Raw genomic sequence first — 20,823 nt, 5'->3', positions numbered from 1 at the left:
GGAGTAACCGGCGAAGCCCTACTTCCCTGGGTCCCGTGCAGCGGCCTGGTGTGTTACTACGCCCACCGCCCTCACGTTTTGCCTATTCCACGCCCACTTTGCCATATTCCCCGCCCTGTTCCCGCCCACTGGAAGCTGTCTAGGGATAGCCCCTATATATGGCCAGCCCTGTCCCTACATGAAGCCAATCCCCCCAGAAAAAGGAGAGTTCCGGGAAGCCTACCCAGAATCTGGAGGTTCACCAGAACAAAAATAGGGGGAAATAATTAAATTTAAATTCTCAGGATGCCTGTGAGGGACAAACTGATTCTTTTCATATACTAAAAATATATATATAAATATATATTATAATTTCAGGTTAGAAGCCCATTGAATGAAACTCCCTTCCGTCTTTCGATGGCATTCTCGTCGTTTACCGTATCCAACCCTTACGGCGTCCATAAACTCGTATTACCTACGAAATAAATTTAAATCAACCAGCCTCAGGGGACTGATCGACGAGGTCATGTTTACTTCACGGCGCGCATTACTAGGTAAAGTGCTTTCTGCAAAATGGATCCTACATGAATGATAGCGAGGAAAAGGGAGAGATGTTCTATTATGCTCCGTGATTAATAACGCGGCCAACAAAAGGCACAGTGTATGCCTAATTACGCTAAATACTTATCGGGCCCCAGATTAGGCCCCGTCTCTCTGCTTTCCCTCACGCAGGCTGACAGCTCTATGACAGGCAGACCCAATTTAGCTGTTCAATTAGTAAAACCCTCGGTGTTTTCTTAACTCTCGCCCCTATCACCAAAAAAAAATATTTCTTCATGAGATATCGTATCGGCTGGTATGACCGGCATGCTCTGCGGAATATCCGAAAGTTTGGGTTAAACACACAAAAGCGGAGACAAGCAAAAGACTGAAGTGAAATGGGGGGGGGGGTTGTTTTAAAGCCGATAACGTTCAGACTTGGCTCAAAACGCTTTCTTGCGGCCAGGGTCGGTTTAATTGGACGTTTAGATGCTTTTTTTCCCCCATTGTAGGTTAAATGTAAGAGATGGGAACGGAGGTCCACCTTGGAGTCGCTACAGAACCTCTTGGAGAAGAAGAGTAGAAGAAAAAATAACGGTGGTTTTGTGTTTCTTTAGTCTTCTAGTGTTCTCTTGTCTTGACCGGATACGTTCTAAAGGTTCTCAGAGTCAATGGATACATATGAAGATGTTCCACCAAATCCCAAGCTCCCGGAAGGTCCAATCGACATCCCTGTTAACTAAAAGATATATATATTCCATCAATGTGATGCGTATCATTGCGAGGACGCCTATGACCACCACCTGGACCTGGTGGCGTATTCTGGCCGAGGCCAACTAAGCAGGGCAGCCAATCACCTATTTAGGATCTCAGGTTCCCTGCAGTGCCATTGTTCAATGGACCAGTTAAAAGGAAAATCCCTGATCACCCCATACGGTCCGTTCACACGATGGAGGACTTTGTGGAACCGGCACAGCCTCCATGGCGTTCTTCCGCCTGGCACTATACTGGTGAGACTCGGAGTCTCCTGGTGAAGCCTCCTTCCTCCCCAGGTATTGGGGGTCCCAGGTAAGGCTTTCTACAGGGAGGGAAGTGGTGTTTGGCCACACTTGTTCCCCGCCCACTTCCTGTCTACTCTCATCCGCTTAAGGATGTCTAGGGCTAGCCCCACCCCTTCAAGAGGCCACTCCCACAGAAGACGGAGAGCCCCGGGTAGCCTTCCCTAGGAAGTTCCCTCCAGGAGAACGGAGGAAATAAGGACCGGATAACGCGGGGCGAAAATCCACGTTATAACTCCGGCTTCAATCCGACCTCTCTTGGATTTTTCTGTCTGTATTTTTCAGGAAAAAAAAAATCTCTGCCAAACGCCTCGAGGAGAACACGTTAGATCATGTTGCAATTAGTGAAGACTCAGTGAAAATGTGTGAGGCCTTCATGTCAACACTTACGAGACGTGTGGAGTATAATTACGCTCCAAATGTATCCGCGACGTTTAATTTTAGTATCTATGCTCCTTTTTATATCTGACTATTACTACTATATGCAGCTTATTTGTATTGAGAATAAACATCACGTAATCTTAAACATTCCCTCAGCTATTTCAAATGACGCTGTCCTCATATGCAAATACAGATATACCCACTCATTTGCATATGAGGTCATGTTAATCTCAAGTCACATAGGGCTTACGGGTAAGACTCAAACCTCAATCAGTCGTTGGTCTCGTCTTAGATTCAGGAGCCGTATGTCTATCCCATGCATGTTTAATACCCTCACTGTATTACCCTCTACCACTTCTGCTGGGAGGCTCTTCCACTTATCTACCACCCACTCAGTAAAGTAAAACTTCCTTACATTACAAAGTTAAACAAACCCATGTTTACTAAAAGTAAGCTTAAACTACCAAACAATAAGAAAACTTTGCAGATGTTGACTCCAAGCCTAAAGCTGCCTCCCTAACCCTAGCGCTTGCGGAGAAAATGCAGAGCGTTATTAACTGGGAGACGGATTGTGACGGACGCTGAAATTCAGACGCTCTTGTGTTTAGAACCTCAGAACAAATACGTTTTTCATAAACAGGCGGCATCTGGTTTCCTTTTCTAGGACGTCTCGTGAAAGCGAGAGCTTTTGTTCTGTCGCCCCGTAGGGCTGCAAGCTGTCACTTTGTGTGTCCGGAGGACATGTGCCGCGCAGGTCCGGGGGGCAACACGCGAGAAGGTAAATTCTCCAGGTAAACCCGAAGCCTCCCTTCCTTCATTTACACGTTTGGAATTCTCACTCGCTCTGCTTTGTGTCCAAACCACACGAGCTGCATCTGTTAGCAATGAGGTCATTCCGAGATTCGGTTACACGGCCGACCTCCTCCCTATATACCCCCCCCCCCCGACGAAAATTATATCAGCGCCACGGGCTGGGGTTCTGTTTTCAGATTATGGGCAGAAGGTAGAAATTTAAAGAGGGATTTAAAGTGCCATGGAATATACCCCCAGCGCTGTATATAGTAATATTACCCCCAGCGCTGTATATAGTAATATTACCCCCAGCGCTGTATACAGTAATATAACCCCCAGCGCTGTATATAGTAATATTACCCCCAGCGCTGTATATAGTAATATTACCCCCAGCGCTGTATACAGTAATATAACCCCCAGCGCTGTATACAGTAATATAACCCCCCAGCGCTGTATACAGTAATATAACCCCCAGCGCTGTATACAGTAATATAACCCCCAGCACTGTATACAGTAATATAACCCCCGCGCTGTATACAGTAATATAACCCCCAGCGCTGTATATAGTAATATTACCCCCAGCGCTGTATATAGTAATATTACCCCCAGCGCTGTATACAGTAATATAACCCCCAGCGCTGTATATAGTAATATTACCCCCAGCGCTGTATATAGTAATATTACCCCCAGCGCTGTATACAGTAATATAACCCCCCTAGCACTGTATACAGCAATATAACCCCCAGCGCTGTATACAGTAATATAATCCCCCAGCGCTGTATACAGTAATATAACCCCCAGCGCTGTATACAGTAATAACCCCCAGCGCTGTATACAGTAATATAACCCCCAGCGCTGTATACAGTAATATAACCCCCAGCGCTGTATACAGTAATATAACCCCCCAGCACTGTATACAGTAATATAACCCCCAGCACTGTATACAGTAATATAACCCCCAGCGCTGTATACAGTAATATAACCCCCAGCGCTGTATACAGTAATATAACCCCCAGCGCTGTATACAGTAATATAACCCCCAGCGCGGTATACAGTAATATAACCCCCAGCGCGGTATACAGTAATATAACCCCCAGCACTGTATACAGTAATATAACCCCCAACGCTGTATACAGTAATATAACCCCCCAGCGCTGTATACAGTAATATAACCCCCAGCGCTGTATACAGTAATATAACCCACAGCGCTGTATACAGTAATATAACCCCCAGCGCTGTATACAGTAATATAACCCCCAGCACTGTATACAGTAATATAACCCACAGCGCTGTATACAGTAATATAACCCCCAGCGCTGTATACAGTAATATAACCCCCAGCGCTGTATACAGTAATATAACCCCCAGTGCTGTATACAGTAATATAACCCCCCCAGCGCTGTATACAGCAATATAACCCCCAACGCTGTATACAGCAATATAACCCCCCCAGCGCTGTATACAGTAATATAACCCCCCAGCACTGTATACAGTAATATAACCCCCAGCGCTGTATACAGTAATATAACCCCCCAGCGCTGTATACAGCAATATAACCCCCCCGCGCTGTATACAGTAATATAACCCCCCAGCGCTGTATACAGTATTATAACCCCCCAGCGCTGTATACAGTAATAACCCCCAGCGCTGTATACAGTAATATAACCCCCAGCGCTGTATACAGTAATATAACCCCCCAGCGCTGTATACAGTAATATATCCCCCAGCACTGTATACAGTAATATAACCCCCAGCGCTGTATACAGTAATATATCCCCCAGCGCTGTATACAGTAATATAACCCCCAGCGCTGTATACAGTAATATAACCCCCAGCGCTGTATACAGTAATATAACCCCCAGCGCTGTATACAGTAATATAACCCCAGCGCTGTATACAGTAATATAACCCCCAGCACTGTATACAGTAATATAACCCCCCAGAGCTGTATACAGTAATATATCCCCCAGCGCTGTATACAGTAATATAACCCCCAGCGCTGTATACAGTAATATAACCCCCAGCGCTGTATACAGTAATATAACCCCCCAGCACTGTATACAGTAATGTAACCCCCCAGCACTGTATACAGTAATAACCCCCAGCACTGTATACAGTAATATACCCCCAGCGCTGTATACAGTAATATAACCCCCAGCGCTGTATACAGTAATATAACCCCCAGCGCTGTATACAGTAATATAACCCCAGCGCTGTATACAGTAATATAACCCCCAGCACTGTATACAGTAATATAACCCCCCAGAGCTGTATACAGTAATATATCCCCCAGCGCTGTATACAGTAATATAACCCCCAGCGCTGTATACAGTAATATAACCCCCAGCGCTGTATACAGTAATATAACCCCCCAGCACTGTATACAGTAATATAACCCCCAGCACTGTATACAGTAATGTAACCCCCCAGCACTGTATACAGTAATAACCCCCAGCACTGTATACAGTAATATAACCCCCAGCGCTGTATACAGTAATATAACCCCCCAGCGCTGTATACAGTAATATAACCCCCAGCGCTGTATTCTCTTTCGATCGGTACACGGGGTGGCAATGCCGTCCCCACGGGCATTCAATGGTTAACACAGAAAAACTGGTAGTTCATATAGAAGCGTCTGAGACTTAGGGCAGGTCATTGTGTTTGGGGAGGACTGTTTATCCTGCAGCGCGATGACCTCATAACACCCCTCGTACACCCCGACTCCGTGAGTCATCCGACATCTGGAATATGTGACATAACACGCACGGACTCGCATATTTCCTTACCCTGTTCCCTGTACCCTGTATAAATAATTCCCCCCATCAATCAAGGTGCAAGCAACATGTAGACTACAATTCCTATAATCCTCCGCTAGAGGTGGACATTAAAAGAAAACCTTTACATACATTCACTTTAAAGAAGTATTCAAGACCTCCTTTTTTTTACCGGGTGTTTCTACAGTCACTTTACGGCGGTAGCCGGTAAATGAAACGGTTCAGTAACGGGTAACTGGCGCATGCACAAGCATTATTAGTGCATTCACACAGTCACCCAGTCCTTTTCTCCGGAATCCCCTGTCTATGGACTTCGGCGATAAACTTGAAAGCCAAAAGCGACCATGATTGTCCCTTTGAAAATGCATTATATGACCAAAAGTACGTCGGCACCTGACCATCACACCTATATGAGCTTGACGGACGTCTCATTCCAAAACCATGGCATTAAAACGGATTAACCCCTCCCCTTACGGCTAAAGCTTCCCCCACTTTTCCCCATGATTTTAATATTTTAATTAAATAATTATTTAAATTCATTTTTATCCTTGTAACAGGTCACAGTGCTGCTTTAATGTAAAAAAAAATAATAAATAATAATAAATCCAATTTGGTCCAACTCTGTCTGGAAAGAGCTGGTGTTTTTTTTTATTTTTTTTTATTATTAACCTAAAGATTAAAAAAAAAAGGTTTTTGTTGCTACCCCGTATGAAAAACATAACATAATAAATTACATAATAAAATAAACCAATATATTATGTCCCTCGTCTGCCCCCATCCCCACTCGTCCTTGGGAAAACAATTCAGCTGATCACAAAGTGCGTGTTAACAGGATGAATTTTCAGATTTCTTTTTAAAATATATATTTTTTTAATATTTAACGCAAAATATGACAACAAAGCACAATCCTTCTTATTACTCAAAGTCACCAACCGCACCCATGCTGGGGATATATGAATATTTATTACACGGAGACATTTGCAGAAGCATTGAGACGAGCGTGCCGAAACATTTTCTCCAGAAATAAAATGTAAAAAATAATAAAATAAAAAAGCAACCAAACAGAATTCATATGGGAATAATGGTTTTATGCTAATTCCAAATTAAAGGCCAAAAAAAAAATGTAACAAATGCTAGATTTTTGGAAGTTTTTTTTGCATTGATTTGCTCTTACCTGTCATTTTCCTTATCCGCTTATGGACGTCTTCCATGTTGAAAATGAAATGCGTTGGGGAAGGACGCCGAGATAAAATACGGGTGAGGCTCAGACCAGAGAAGGTACTTCCACAGTAATATTACGCAGGGTGGATTATGCAATTTATGTCTGATAAATGTTCATATTTAATGTTTTTTTGTACCAAGTGTAGATTTTTTTTGCTAAATACACAATTCACACAATTCTTACTCGTTCTAGATTCTTAAACACGGACGTAACGAAGGCAACTTGCCTATTTGCATTTGGCGGCAGGGCCTCTATTACAATCTTGGGAACATGGATTTGTGTTTATCCCATGGATTCCTAATCCGTGCCATGAATCCAAACGTTAATCGGGACAGAAACATCTGTTCCTGGTCTCGCCTCGTGCGGAACAAGACCCCAGAAACTAATTCTATATTCACAAGGAACACGATACAATGTAGACATCGGGCCAGGTTTAAATTAAGGAGCAGAATGATTTAGAACCTTGGAGCTGGGATAGCCTCGGGACTCGCTCATTGGACCCGTTGGCCGATTCTCTTTCGAAAGAGAAATTAAGATTCCAGAAGGTGCCGTACAGGGAACCAAGTTCTAGTTTTCCACTTGGACTCATTGGAGGTCATTTACAACATAGCGGGAAGACACTAAACATGCGCAGACCTATGAGTACATTCTATGGCACCTGAGAGGACAATCCATATTGTGAGGGCCACTATGGAGTAGTGAAGCCGCCATGAGGATCTTCCGCTAAGTTTTGTGGTGTTTCCATTGAACGAGGTTACTTTGGAAGACCTCTGTAAATGTTCCTACTTAAGCTTTGTCCGCTCGGAGAACGTCTCCCGGTTTTAATTATTCTCGGCATCGGGGTTATCTCACCGGAGGTGTCGAGACACAAAGCATCCACCACTTATAGATAACAGGTGATGTTTCAACAAACGCACAACAAATGTCACAACAAGATGAGTGAGAAATGTCATTCTTTTACAACAGCAAATATATAAATAGCATAGAAACACAACAAGGATACTAGGTATGCTACGGTAGGGCCGGTTTTAGGCAAGAGGGGGCCAAGTCTTGGGTTCTTGTATCTTTTGAGTAAAGTAGAAGAAGACAATAAACTGTCGGACTATCGGGATTGATACGCAACGCATTCCAAAAATATTAATACCAGTTATGAATGTCTAGCATGGAAGACCAAATGCCCATGGGCAGAGGGCGCTCGTCGGCTTAGTACCCAAGCCTACCTAAAACCGGCTCCTAACTATCAGTGTTTAACGCACACAAAGGCTGGGAAAGCAGACTGATTAGAGTGGGAATCAAAAAAGACTCTTGAGCACACATGTTATTCAGAGAGCTGCCAAAAAATGGGGGGTCGCCTGTTAAGAGAACGTTCAGCAATGTTCTCTGACTGTGAATAGCATCGTTTCGGGGTTTTTAGGACCTTAAGGACTCTCTGATTTTTAACGGACAGGGATGGTGAGCACCGGCCGTGCCGATCATTACCTGGTTCCACATCGTGCCATCCGCCGGTCTGACTGCCGCTGCCCGGGGAGCGGCCCTGGTTCGTGTAGAACGGCTCTTCCCCGGGGCTGTCCATCTCGTCTTCCACGGACTTCAGTCGCTTTGTGGAACTTAAAGAAAGGGAGAAAAAAAAGCAGAAATAGACCCTTTTTTTTCTGACCATTAATGACAGAGATGCCCGAGCCTCCAAAACAACATTCCAAACAATGCAAAGGAGGACAGCTCTGATATCATGACCAACATACAGAGACAGAGGAGACAGCAACGAGAGGGTCAGAGCACTTAAAGTGTTGAATGGTATCGACTTTTCCGTGTTTCATCGATATTCTTTTGCATTATACAGCTTCCCAGTGGGAGGATCTCCCGCTCATTCCCATTATCGTCTCTTTGTGAATATTTTCGGAGGAGGGGGGGATATTCAGCCTTCGTTACGGCCGTCTCAAGAACTAAGTATACCCGGGTCTCTAATTTTCTGGAAGTAACTATTTTTTTCTTAGGGATACGTTTATATGCTCGGCCCTAAATTGTAAGGGCAAGCGTGTACTGCAGAAATGGAGAAGAATTTCACATTAAGCAAAATAAGTATATGCATATGGCGTTGTTAGGCTTACTGCAGAAGGAAAAAAGGTTTGCGAGCTTCCACTTCGCCCAGTCCCTGCTCACCCCTGAAGCCAATTAAATACTTACAGGGGCTGCCCCAATTTAATTGTAGGCAAAAATTTATTTAAAAAAACCCCCACCAAAAATAGCTATTATTAGCCCCAGAGAAAATTGAGTTTTTAGCTGAAAATTTTATTGGGCCAACATAAAAAAACATTTGAAGTTACATAAGCTTTCAGGACCTCAGAGGTCTCTTCTTCACATCAAGGAACCCACCGTAAAGCTCTGCATATGTTAACAAAGAACTGTTATACACAGAAATATTTAAAAAAAAAATCTAAAATTGTAATAATATAAATTAAAAATATAATAAAAATTGTTGTAAAAAAAATTATTGTAATAATATAATAATAAAATATTTTGTATTATTGGAAACATTAAAGGAACAAAGCATGTTAGGGGACATTTGAGGTCACACAAGGTCATTTTACCGGATGGCCGTTCAGTATTATTTAGGGTGGTCTAGACCGGTACAGACTCTGCTGGTTACCTGGTAGATGAGGTGCTGGGGAGCGACCGTCTCATCGCTCCTGGGCTCATACTGTAATATGTAGAACTATCCAACTCCGAAATGGGGAAATTGGGACCCGTCCCAGCGGCTATGGGTGCTAGGGGGGGAAAAAATAAAACAGAAAAATAAATAAAAATTGTAAAACAGGTTACATCAATAAAGCAGAGCATTCTAAACCGGTTACAATCAGACTGGTAATCAGTGCTGTAAAGTTTTATGGGGATAAAATTAGTTTTATATTTAATCCAATACCGTAATCGTGTTTCCCCAGCTGCAGAGGGGACGGTTATTTACTATTTCATACAAGCATGTAGAGAAAAAAAACATGGCAATGCTAATAAAGTCCGCCCTGCCATAGACTTTCATTAGTCAGAGAGTCCGACGAGTGATTAAGACCGAGCCTTTCTATTGTTCCCCACAGGTAGAATGATAAGGAGTCGGGGGGTTTAGTAGATCGGGGCTCAGATAACAGAGCGAGAATCATACAAACGGCTGATATGCAGCTGCCTGAAAACATTATATTATGGGGCAAAAACTACAACTGGTTTAAAATAGGAAACAGCACAATATTAAGTATATAGATATAAAGATATAGGGCGTTTTTATTTCTGCTATTTATTGGTCAGGGGTGTTGTAAGAGAGGATCCCGTCTTTTCTTAGTCATATTTTAATGCAATCGTTGGAAACACGGGTAACATACAGAAACTTCTAATTCTAACTCCCCAAAAAACTGATTACCTCCAAAATAAAACACATATCCAATACTTGCATTATTCCAGAAATGAAGGGTTAAAAAGTACAAAGTGACCCCCCCCCGATTACAGAGGAACCCCTACTAAATGAATAGGCGACTTTTCCACGCGAATCCGCTACTTTTGTAAAGATATGTTTAGCCTTTGTGTGGTTTTCTATGAAAAAATAAATAAAAAACACAAAAATATATAAATTAAAATTAATACATTTTTCCCCCATTTTTTTTGACAGATGATTCAAAAAGGTAGTAAAACTGATGAATTTGCATGGAAAAAAAAAAGAAAGAAAGCGATGTTGTAATTTGTGTAAAAGGTAATCCGGGCAGCGAGTCGCTATAATTCAGACACCCTGCGCAGAGCAGACTGCTGCAGTACCGGCAGTTATGGCTGAGAAAAATGACCACGTTGCAGTCAGTCTGACTTGAATGGAAATCAATCACGCTGGGTTTCTGCAGTGTCTACTACAATGCTTCCTCAGCAAATCGCAATTAACCCTCTAACAACCAGGGCGGCAAAGGGGTTAATTGTCCCAGCACTGAAAACACTATGCTTTTTTTCTTGATTGATGTTTTATGACGCTTCGTGCAACAATGTAACTGATTGATTATTTTACTATACCTGCCCGTTACCTACAAATTATTTGTTTGTTGAGAGGATCCCGTCTTTTCTTAATCATATTTGAATGCAATCGTTGGAAACACGGGTAACATACAGAAACTTCTAATTCTAACTCCCAAAAAACTGATTACCTCCAAAATAAAACACATATCCAATACTTGCATTATTCCAGAAATGAAGGGTTAAAAAGTACAAAGTGAACCCCCCGATTACAGAGGAACCCCTACTAAATGAGTAAGAACGGATCCTTCCTCCGCTACATTAATCATTACCCTTCTTTAGACTATGGCTACTTAGTATCTCCTTGTAGACTGTGTAACGAGGACGGGCAACGCTATAGCTACATTAGAACCGTAAGAAGCTCTAGAGTAAGCCGCGTCGCCATTCCGGGTTTATAGAGTTTTAATCCACCTGTAGAACCACGCTTGCTCCTGAACTACAATTCCCATAATCCACCGCGATCCCTGTGGATCCCGGCACTCAGGTAGTGTGGCTCTCGGTCCTGGGTTCTTTCCAGATCCGGAGACCTCATCTCCAGAAGGATTTTCGACATTTTGGAGACGGTGGGAAGTTTATTAGAAAGTAGGAGAAATGTCAGAACAAGAGGACATCATCTAAAACTAGAAGGTCCGGGGCTTAGATGAAATGGAAGGAAGTTTTACTTTACTGAGAGGGTGGGAGATAAGTGGAAGAGCCTCCCAGGAGAAGTGGTAGAGATTAATTCTTGGCCCCCATATGGAACTTGGAACCTCCGAAAATCCTCTTCTCACCTTGGCCAACAATAGGGTCGATAATAAAGATACTTTGGTATCAATCTTAGGTATCAAACCAAATTTGATCATGGGATAGTAACTTGCACGGTGGTTCGTTAACCATTTCATTGACCACAGTAAATTGGTTGTAACCCCTCGGAAAATGTTGGGGCTTTTGGAGGTCCATCCACGCAGTAGGCACCACAGACTAATTCTTCCGGCTTTTCTCTCCTGACACGCACTAAGAAGGTGACATTTAATTAAATTATGTAAATTTCCATAATCCGTAAGATTTATGACTATGGGAAAGTCAGCAGCTGTAGCAAGCGGCAAAGAGAACATCTCATTCCAGGTTCAGACAGGAATCGATAGAGACGTTGAACTGATATTTTTAAACTCGTACCAAGAAATGAAACATTCCCGCAACCAAATAAACCGGATTTCTTCATCGCATGAAGCCCAAGCTGGAGATAAATAAATCTGATGAGGAACCCGACGGCTTAAATATGAAAAGCACCAAAAGAATTACTAATGGATCACGAGATCTGCTTCCAGCTTATGGCAGCTTCTTCACGCCGCCGGCACTTCCCGCAGGAAACCCAACAGAGCGACGTTTCTACAACAATGAGACGTTCTTACGTAAAACCCCAAATCTGTATACAGTAATATAACCCCCAGCGCTGTATACAGTAATATAACCCCCCAGCGCTGTATACAGTAATATAACCCCCAGCGCTGTATACGGTAATATAACCCCCAGCGCTGTATACAATAATATAACCCCCAGCGCTGTATACAGTAATATAACCCCCCAGCGCTGTATACAGTAATATACCCCCAGCTCTGTATACAGTAATATAACCCCCCCGCGCTGTATACAGTAATATAACCCCCAGCGCTGTATACAGTAATATAACCCCCAGCGCTGTATACAGTAATATACCCTTCCCCAGCGCTGTATACAGTAATATACCCCCCAGTGCTGTATACAGTAATATAACCCCCAGCGCTGTATACAGTAATATACCCCCAGCACTGTATACAGTAATATAACCCCCAGCACTGTATACAATAATATAACCCCCCAGCGCTGTATGCAGTAATATAACCCCCCAGCACTGTATACAGTAATATAACCCCCCAGCGCTGTATACAGTAATATAACCCCCAGCACTGTATACAATAATATAACCCCCCAGCGCTGTATACAGTAATATAACCCCAGCACTGTATACGGTAATATAACCCCCCCAGCGCTGTATACAGTAATATAACCCCCAGCGCTGTATACAGTAATATAACCCCCAGCGCTGTATACAGTAATATACCCTTCCCCAGCGCTGTATACAGTAATATACCCCCCAGTGCTGTATACAGTAATATAACCCCCAGCGCTGTATACAGTAATATACCCCCAGCACTGTATACAGTAATATAACCCCCAGCACTGTATACAATAATATAACCCCCCAGCGCTGTATGCAGTAATATAACCCCCCAGCACTGTATACAGTAATATAACCCCCCAGCGCTGTATACAGTAATATAACCCCCAGCACTGTATACAATAATATAACCCCCAGCACTGTATACAGTAATATAACCCCCAGCGCTGTATACAGTAATATAACCCCCAGCGCTGTATACAGTAATATAACCCCAGCACTGTATACGGTAATATAACCCCCCCAGCGCTGTATACAGTAATATTACCCCCCAGCACTGTATACAGTAATGTTGGTTGATTGTGACAAAACCCTGGTCCTGCTTAGTGACTGAGACAGAGCAATTCTATTATTTAACACAGGTAATAGATGGATTTATGTACAGACTATAGAATACTCGCTTTGTGCCCCCGCTTCCTCCTGTGATCCCCTGAATACTTATCTCAAGGGGGGGGTGAACAATATTAAATACATTTTTGGAAGATTTGCAGCATAATTTTTAATTCATTCATTTAAAACTCGGAAGGTTTTTGGGCGGAACGAACCAGAGTTTTATTGTTTATCTTAGGTCTTGTAGAATGGGGGTCTACGGGGGTCTACTAGCCTTGGTCCAGGTAACGGGAGGGCATTTTGCACTCTTTTAGCCTCCAGAACGAGAGGACAAAATTAACCCTTACTTTTAGCAGGAACATACAAAGCCCCTCAATTTCAACTATAAGCTTAGCTACTGCGGAAAAAGTCTGACAGAGCGAAGTCAAAATAACCAGAGGTGTTTGTTCTTCTGCAAGCGATCGGTGCCAGGTACCGCTCGCCGGGTAGACACGCGGGAGACGGAGCTGCGGGAGACGGAGCTGCGGGAGACGGAGCTGCGGGAGACGGAGCTGCGGGAGACGGAGCTGCGGGGGCAGTCGCGTCCTCCTTTACATGGTTAATAGTTTCCCGGCACCTCCGTGGAATGAAGGCATCGTTCTGATACCACGTTAAGTGGTCATTTGATACAGAGATCTCAAAAGTTCACTCAAACATCAAACAAGGGACGGACGCGTCACAATGCAGGGCTCTATAATTAGTCGAGCGGCAGAAGTGTTATTAGGGGGGTCTTAATTCCCAAGTTTACAGTGGGAAACCCCCCAGTCTGGGGTATCAGTATCATAGAGGGTCTTACAAACTCATTTTGGCAGTAATAACCATGCGACATACAACAAAGGATTAAAGGGACACTCCATCGGCCATACGCACTCCAATGCATACGACAGCTGTGCGGTCCCTTTAAATTTCCGTGGCGTCCTCTTATTAAACGCATGGAGGATCCTGGACCTGGGGTAGCCACACATGGGAGCCGGGGTTGGCGACATAGCCTTAATATCAGCCAGGAGAAGGAAGGGAAGTGGACGGGGGCCAAACGCGGCTCCCCTCCTCGGAGAAAGCAGAAAGTGACCCGGAGACTCCAGGTCAAACCAGGGGAGTTCCTATGTATATATATTTAATGATAATATAAATTCATTTATTAAATATAAATTAATGAATTAAATAGAATTAATTTAATAACATTGCATATCAACAGGTTTTTCTCACCCCCCCCCGGCATACAAAGAGTTAACAGTTAATATAGTAAAAGAAGACATCTGATTATTATAGCTTTCCATTAACCACTCGGCTTTGCTGCTGACTTCAATTAATGGATAACCAGGATTATCTTTTTTTTAATTATATTTCTTTATATATATTTTTTTTTAGTTATTATTTAAAGATCCCAATATTATTTGCAAACCGCGCAGCTCGTCCGTCTGTAATTAATCCATTCCGGAAAAAAAAAAAGATACCGAAAATAACTCTAATCTAATTTTCGTGCGCAATTTTGCAAATTTATTAAATGAAGAACGGGGGGGAAAATCCAATAAATAAAAAAAAAAAGAGCCAGATGGTGTTTTCCCTTCTCTGAATCGCTACGTAGTTTGATTTACTCACATTTAGCGAGGATTAAAATAAAACTCTGCCGTAAAACCAGGTGAAAAAAAATATATATATATTTTATTTTTTTTGAAATCTCGCATAAATTTTATTATTAGAATATTTTCAAACATGTAATAGATGAGGCGTTGGGAAGAAACATTTATCCGTTGCTAATAAACTTTATTTTATGTCTCCAAAGTAGATAAAAATACTGAGGTTGGTGAAATCAAGCAATATCGGGTGAAAATAGGGTTTATTTCGTGAAAGCAGACGGTAACTTATTGTTTTAGTTCTGAAGTTCTTTGTGCGGAAGGCAACGGACATGAAACGCGTCGGTGTTCATTTCAGAATGACTCGCGCAGGCTTCTATTGAGCGTCTAATTATGCCACGTTCCATTTATAAACACGGCTAAACCGCTAACTTTATAGAGAGTTTTTTCTGGGCTGCTTTAATAGAATATTGATCGAGATCAAGGTTTGAGTGGACTGCCGGTGAATTGTGTAATGGCATTCAAAAGACAAGGTCACTGCAATGGCTCATTCCCAGGCTGCAAGGGATTTTTTTTTTTTATTATAATGCCTTTTTTTTCTCGCTAATATCCAGACACGAATCCCCCCCGCTCCCCCCCCCCTATTTGTAGCGGCACATATCAGCCCGAAGAGTAATTTCCCGACACAATGTATCTCATTAAGGATTATATACTTGTAGGAATTATTCTTACAGGTTACGGGTTCACGCTTAAACACAGCGAGGGTATTTAAACATGCATGGGACGGGCATACCTGTGAACTCTCTGGGTTTTATCCTGAACTTCGGGGGTCTTTGCCCCAATCCCAGGGTAAAGGGGCAGATTCTCATGGTCTGGAGCTGACTCCTTCCTATCCTACACTGCTTTGGTCATATCCGAGGCTGCCAATTGGTGCTTTTTATGACCACACATACTATATTTGCGGCTTTTTAGGCAATTAAATCTTATAAGCAGGAAATGGAAGGGGTGATAAGAGAGGAGAAAACGCTTAGCCCGCGGGAAGAGCGTAAAGATCGAGGGGAGTATCTTGTTACGAGGGCAGAAACGTTTGGGGAGCAGTATTATAGAGGGCTTTGTATGTTAGGATTGAGGTAATAGGGGTCGCTTCACAGAGCGTGGAAGCAGAAGAAGAGCGTCGAGTAAGGCTACTTTGGATAGACTGCTGGGGAGAGCGTTGCAATAGTCAAGGTGGGAAGCTTCCAGGTCACAATGGAAGATGGTAAAGAGAGAGGATTGTAGGAAGGCGAGCATTAATGTAAAAGCTCAGAATGAGTAAAAATAGAGTTTTAAGAGGATTTCAAGGATTATGTAGGTATTACTTACATTCTTAAAGCTTTATTAAAAAACTTTGGGCACGGTGGTGGATTTCTCCTTTAAGGAGTTCCCAAGCAAGCTGGAGGCCCTAAAAAAAGTACATTAAGGGCCATACGTGGGGTCGGCTAGCACTGAGCTAAGATATACGTACGGCCACTAGACGTTACGTGGCGGCTAAAGAGGTTCTAGATTCAGTCTTTGATAGTTCCGAGGATCGCGAGGATCTTCTCTTAAGTGAAGGTCATGTGATGCTGATGCCGCTCCTTCGCGTGATGGAAAGGATCGCACTTTACTGACCTTTCGCCGCACATCTGAATAATGTCTCAGGGATTGCTGAGTAAAAGAACAAAAGACAAATCCATAGCACAAACCCATTAAATAGGAACCAAATGTGATCTGCCTCTAGTTTATCCTGGCGTGACCCTGCTTGCGCAAGAGAGGGATTTAAGATTCTGAAGTGTTTAACCCTTACGGCGCTGCTTGAAAGTGCTAAGCAGCTGGAAAATCCTTCTCCGGACGTCCTCACCCGTCCTAGTATTGCAATAGAGCATTCTCCAGAGCAGTATCTAGAACCGGCTGCGCATGCTTCACTTTTAGTTCTTTACGTTCGTCCGAAAGGCACGGAACGTGGCTTGGGGTTTAGTCTTCGTTTTTCCACCTTGTTGGTGAAAGCTGCCGTCGACAGCTGGGGGGGCAGAGGATGGACATTCCTCTTGACTTTCCTAACTCTGCAACTCTACAGATCTGCCATCCATCGGAGTATCAGCGGATTATCTTTTCCCATCGCTTTGCTGTATCGTAAACCTTTGGAAACTCAAGACAAGCGGGTAGAATTCTGATATCCGGGTCAACCGATAATCCAATTGTTCCTTTACCATGGAAACCAGGGGTGTTTAAAGAAAGAATACAATGGCGGAAAGTGGACTCCATAGGACGGGGTCATGGATACCACAATTATTATTATCATTATAATGATAATAAAATATATATATTTTTTTACCATTTTTATCATCTTTTATTTCTATGTAGCTCCAACAATTTACTTGCACATCATACAATACCTATATTCGAGGGGTCTGACACGACTAGAATTGACAGACTAAGACAAACCGATACAAAAGACATTTTTACTTGAATACTTAGTAGCGAGATGGATATTTTAGCCAATTGGAGTCCACCTTGTCTAGTAGATCGTTTAATCTAGTACTAAAAGTATAAATGTATCATATTTACCGCTAATAAAAAGATGAGAATGGATGTTTAAAGGCGTATAGACTTTTTATCTACGAATTGTATTTAAATTGTATGCGAAAACTATCATATTTACCAAAGATCAAGAAAAATTTTCTTTTTTTCACTAAATGGATCTTATGGACAGAGGTCTAAGATGGACATCGATTTTAGGCAGAAATATTTAAGCTTAGTTTTGAAGTTTTTAACCAATTGTTGTTGTTGCAAAGAACACAAAGTTTTGGTGCTAATAATAATCCAAGGCTGGTAGTTTTTGGTTTCTCCAGCTGAAATACGGCGCAAACGACATTGATAGCTGCTCTGAACCTTCAAACGCTTGGGCCGTCCGTCATATATTCTGGCAAAGAGCGATCAATGGGGGTTTGATCAATTGGGCCGGATGGGAAAGGTGCTATTAATTCTTTGCTCATAGTGAATATTGACAGGTTGGTAATGATCGGCCGGCGCTGTGTCACTCATGCCGACGACATTAAGCATCCTCTAAAGGTCAAACCCGAATTATTTTACCCACCAAGGCTTTGGATGAAGGGAACGCAGAATCGAACAAGCGAAGATTTATACTCCGTTCCGGAGAATTATGCCTGCGCAGCCAGGTGCCTCGGAACACGACTTCCTAAGAAAATAAGTCGGGGGGGGGGGCTAAACCGAAAAAGTCCCTGCATTTGGCCAGCCATAACCGAAAAGGACAAGTTTCCCAATGTTATTAAAATAGAAAAAATCTTCGTTCGGCTATTAGATTTTTGGGTTCCTATTTAGTATTTTTTCAACCTAAGATATGTACATTACCATTCAAAAGTTTGGGGTCACTGGGCTGTTTTCATGGAAAACAATGACATTTCTGGCTGTAACATAATTACAAAGGGGTTTCTAATTCTAATCATCTGGCTTTTTAAACTTAAACTTGGATCAGCGAACACAACGTGCCATTGGAACACAGGAGTGATGGGAGTGATAAAGAGCCATTGGAACACAGGAGTGATGGGAGTGATAAAGGGCCATTGGAACATAGGAGTGATGGGAGTGATAAAGGGCCATTGGCACACAGGAGTGATGGGAGTGATAAAGGGCCATTGGCACACAGGAGTGATGGGAGTGATAAAGGGCCATTGGAACACAGGAGTGATGGGAGTGATAAAGGAGTGATGGGAACACAGGAGTGATGGGAGTGATAAAGGGCCATTGGCACACAGGAGTGATGGGAGTGATAAAGGGCCTCTATTCACCTATGAAGAGATTCCATTAAAAATCAGCCGGCTACAATGGTCATTTACAACATTAACCCCGTCTGCACTGGATTTCTGATCTATTTCATGGTATTTGAATGGACAAAATGTGTGTTTCTGCCAAAAAGAAGGAAATTTCTTAGTGACCCCAAACTTTTGAACAGAAGTATAAAATTTTCAAGAAGCCACTAAAAAAAAAAAGATGAAAATGGTGTTGGGGGACGATTCAAAAGGGCTGGATTTTGTAACCGGGGGCGCATCCAGCCCCCCCCGTGCTTTATGAGCATACCCCCTGTACGACTACTTTACTTTCACTTCAACCTCAGACTGTGTTTTAAACGCTGCGGTGAGTCATTTCTGCCGAGTTCAGCTAAATACTAACATTTTATAAAACCACAGAAGCAAAGAAAGGCGTTTATTGTGGAAACAGAAAATTCCGATTTTACCGTTCTGAAGCGAGTGTGTAGAGGTCACGAACTCCCCGGGATTAAAGGGACATCAACACGAAATACGTTTTGGTTCTGTGCACCACAGAGCAGCTTAACGGTGCTTACCTAGAGGATTGGGGGACGTTCTGGAGACCCCCCCCATCTCCAGAAGGATACTGAGATGTCGAAGAGAGTTCCCAAGAGGGCAACTAAAACGGCGAATGGTTTAGGAAAGACTTAGGGATCTCAATATGTCCGTCTTGGGAGATAGAGAGGGGATGGATGGGAGGCCTTAAAATACATAAAGGAATTTAAGAAAGTACAGGAGGGACGTTAATTCCAAAGGAAGAGAAATGTTAGAGCAGGAGACTGTAATCTAAAACTAGAGGGTCAGAGGTTTAGATGCAATGTAAGGAAGGTCTACCTGAGAGGGTGGTGGATACGTGGAACAGCCTCCCAGCAGAATTGGTAGAGGCTAATACAGTGAGGGAGTTTAAACATGAATGGGATAGACATATGGCTCCTGAATCTTTACAGCGGACTAGATGGGATGAATGGTTCCTATCAGCGGTCACACTCGATGTCTCCGTGTTTCGATGGGGTTTGTACTTACTCTGCGATACTCTGACAAGCTCCGTGACACTGAACACACCTGACGTGACAAAACTGTCTTGGAATCCCGAATGTCCTGAAACGAGAAGAAGAAGAAGAAGCCTTTTAATATTTTACTGCTCATGTCGGTTACACTTCATCTGTCTAAAGGTTATCGATTTTATAAATGGATCGGATCTATAAACGCAACCGAAGAAAAGCTTCGCAGACGTCGTGCGGTTTGGAGAAACGAAACATTAAAAAAAAGTTATCCGCACCTGGAAGATTCCGTAATACCCAAACAACCCAACGGCAAATCTAGAACAGGCGCCCGGGTTTTAATATCTCGTTACCTTGGATAACCTTAAGATGACTTAATGGATAAAAAAAAACAAACTCGGTGTCCAGGTCTCCTCAAGGAGCACGAAGTTCTTTGAAAGATTTAAAGTTCTTCACATCTGACGGGGATTATCCAGAAACCAGGATCCAAAAACACGAGGCAGAGGAGTCCTCGGGAAATCCTACAACGGCAGCCGGTAACGCTGGGCTCGTGCCGACACAAGAGCTTAAACAACCGCCCTAAACACTCTGCCTTCCTAACACACCTTGAGTCATCCTTTCTTGAAGCCCTTCGCGATGGAGAAGAGAAACATCTTTAAGAACTTTACAAATCCGTAAATCTTTAAATCAGTGTTTCTCTTTTTTTTGGGAAATGTAGATGACGGAAAAAGAAATAAAAGAGAAGAGGGCAGCATTTGACAACAGGAATCAGCATAACCTTTATACACGGATGACTGCCCTGTGACCGACCCCGAGAGATTATGTAGGATTTGAAGAACAAGCAGTGGAAGCGAGCCTAACAGAATGTGGCACGCGGATCCGTGGTCTCCTGCAAAGAGCTTCGCAATCCAACCCACCGATTGACGGGGTAATAGGGTGAAATAATGGATGTTTTGCCAACCTACACAAGGTCACAGAGAAAAGTTTGCCCATGTCATTGATAAAACACTTTCACCCATCAAATCCAGGGTCCTCAAACTAACATAAAGCACC

At 42.9% G+C, this 20,823-nt stretch overlaps 1 protein-coding gene across 5 annotated transcripts in view; it reads right to left on the bottom strand.

Moving 5' to 3' along the window:
- The window catches only part of NFIA (nuclear factor I A), a 225,209-nt gene that overhangs the window by 45,053 nt on the left and 159,333 nt on the right, over positions 1-20,823 (bottom strand). For all 5 annotated transcript variants that reach the window (XM_053469542.1, XM_053469544.1, XM_053469545.1 and 2 more), the window contains exons 4-6: positions 19,793-19,867; positions 9,394-9,511; positions 8,226-8,353 (exon numbers count right to left, since the gene is read on the bottom strand). In XM_053469542.1, coding sequence (XP_053325517.1) covers positions 8,226-8,353; positions 9,394-9,511; positions 19,793-19,867 — 321 coding nt within the window. The remainder of the gene's footprint in view (positions 1-8,225; positions 8,354-9,393; positions 9,512-19,792; positions 19,868-20,823) is intronic.

This window comes from Spea bombifrons, chromosome 6 (assembly GCF_027358695.1).
Source record: "Spea bombifrons isolate aSpeBom1 chromosome 6, aSpeBom1.2.pri, whole genome shotgun sequence".
NCBI lineage: Eukaryota > Metazoa > Chordata > Amphibia > Anura > Pelobatidae > Spea > Spea bombifrons.
Note: the sequence above shows the minus strand (reverse complement) of the source record. Positions and strands in the feature narration are given on the sequence as shown.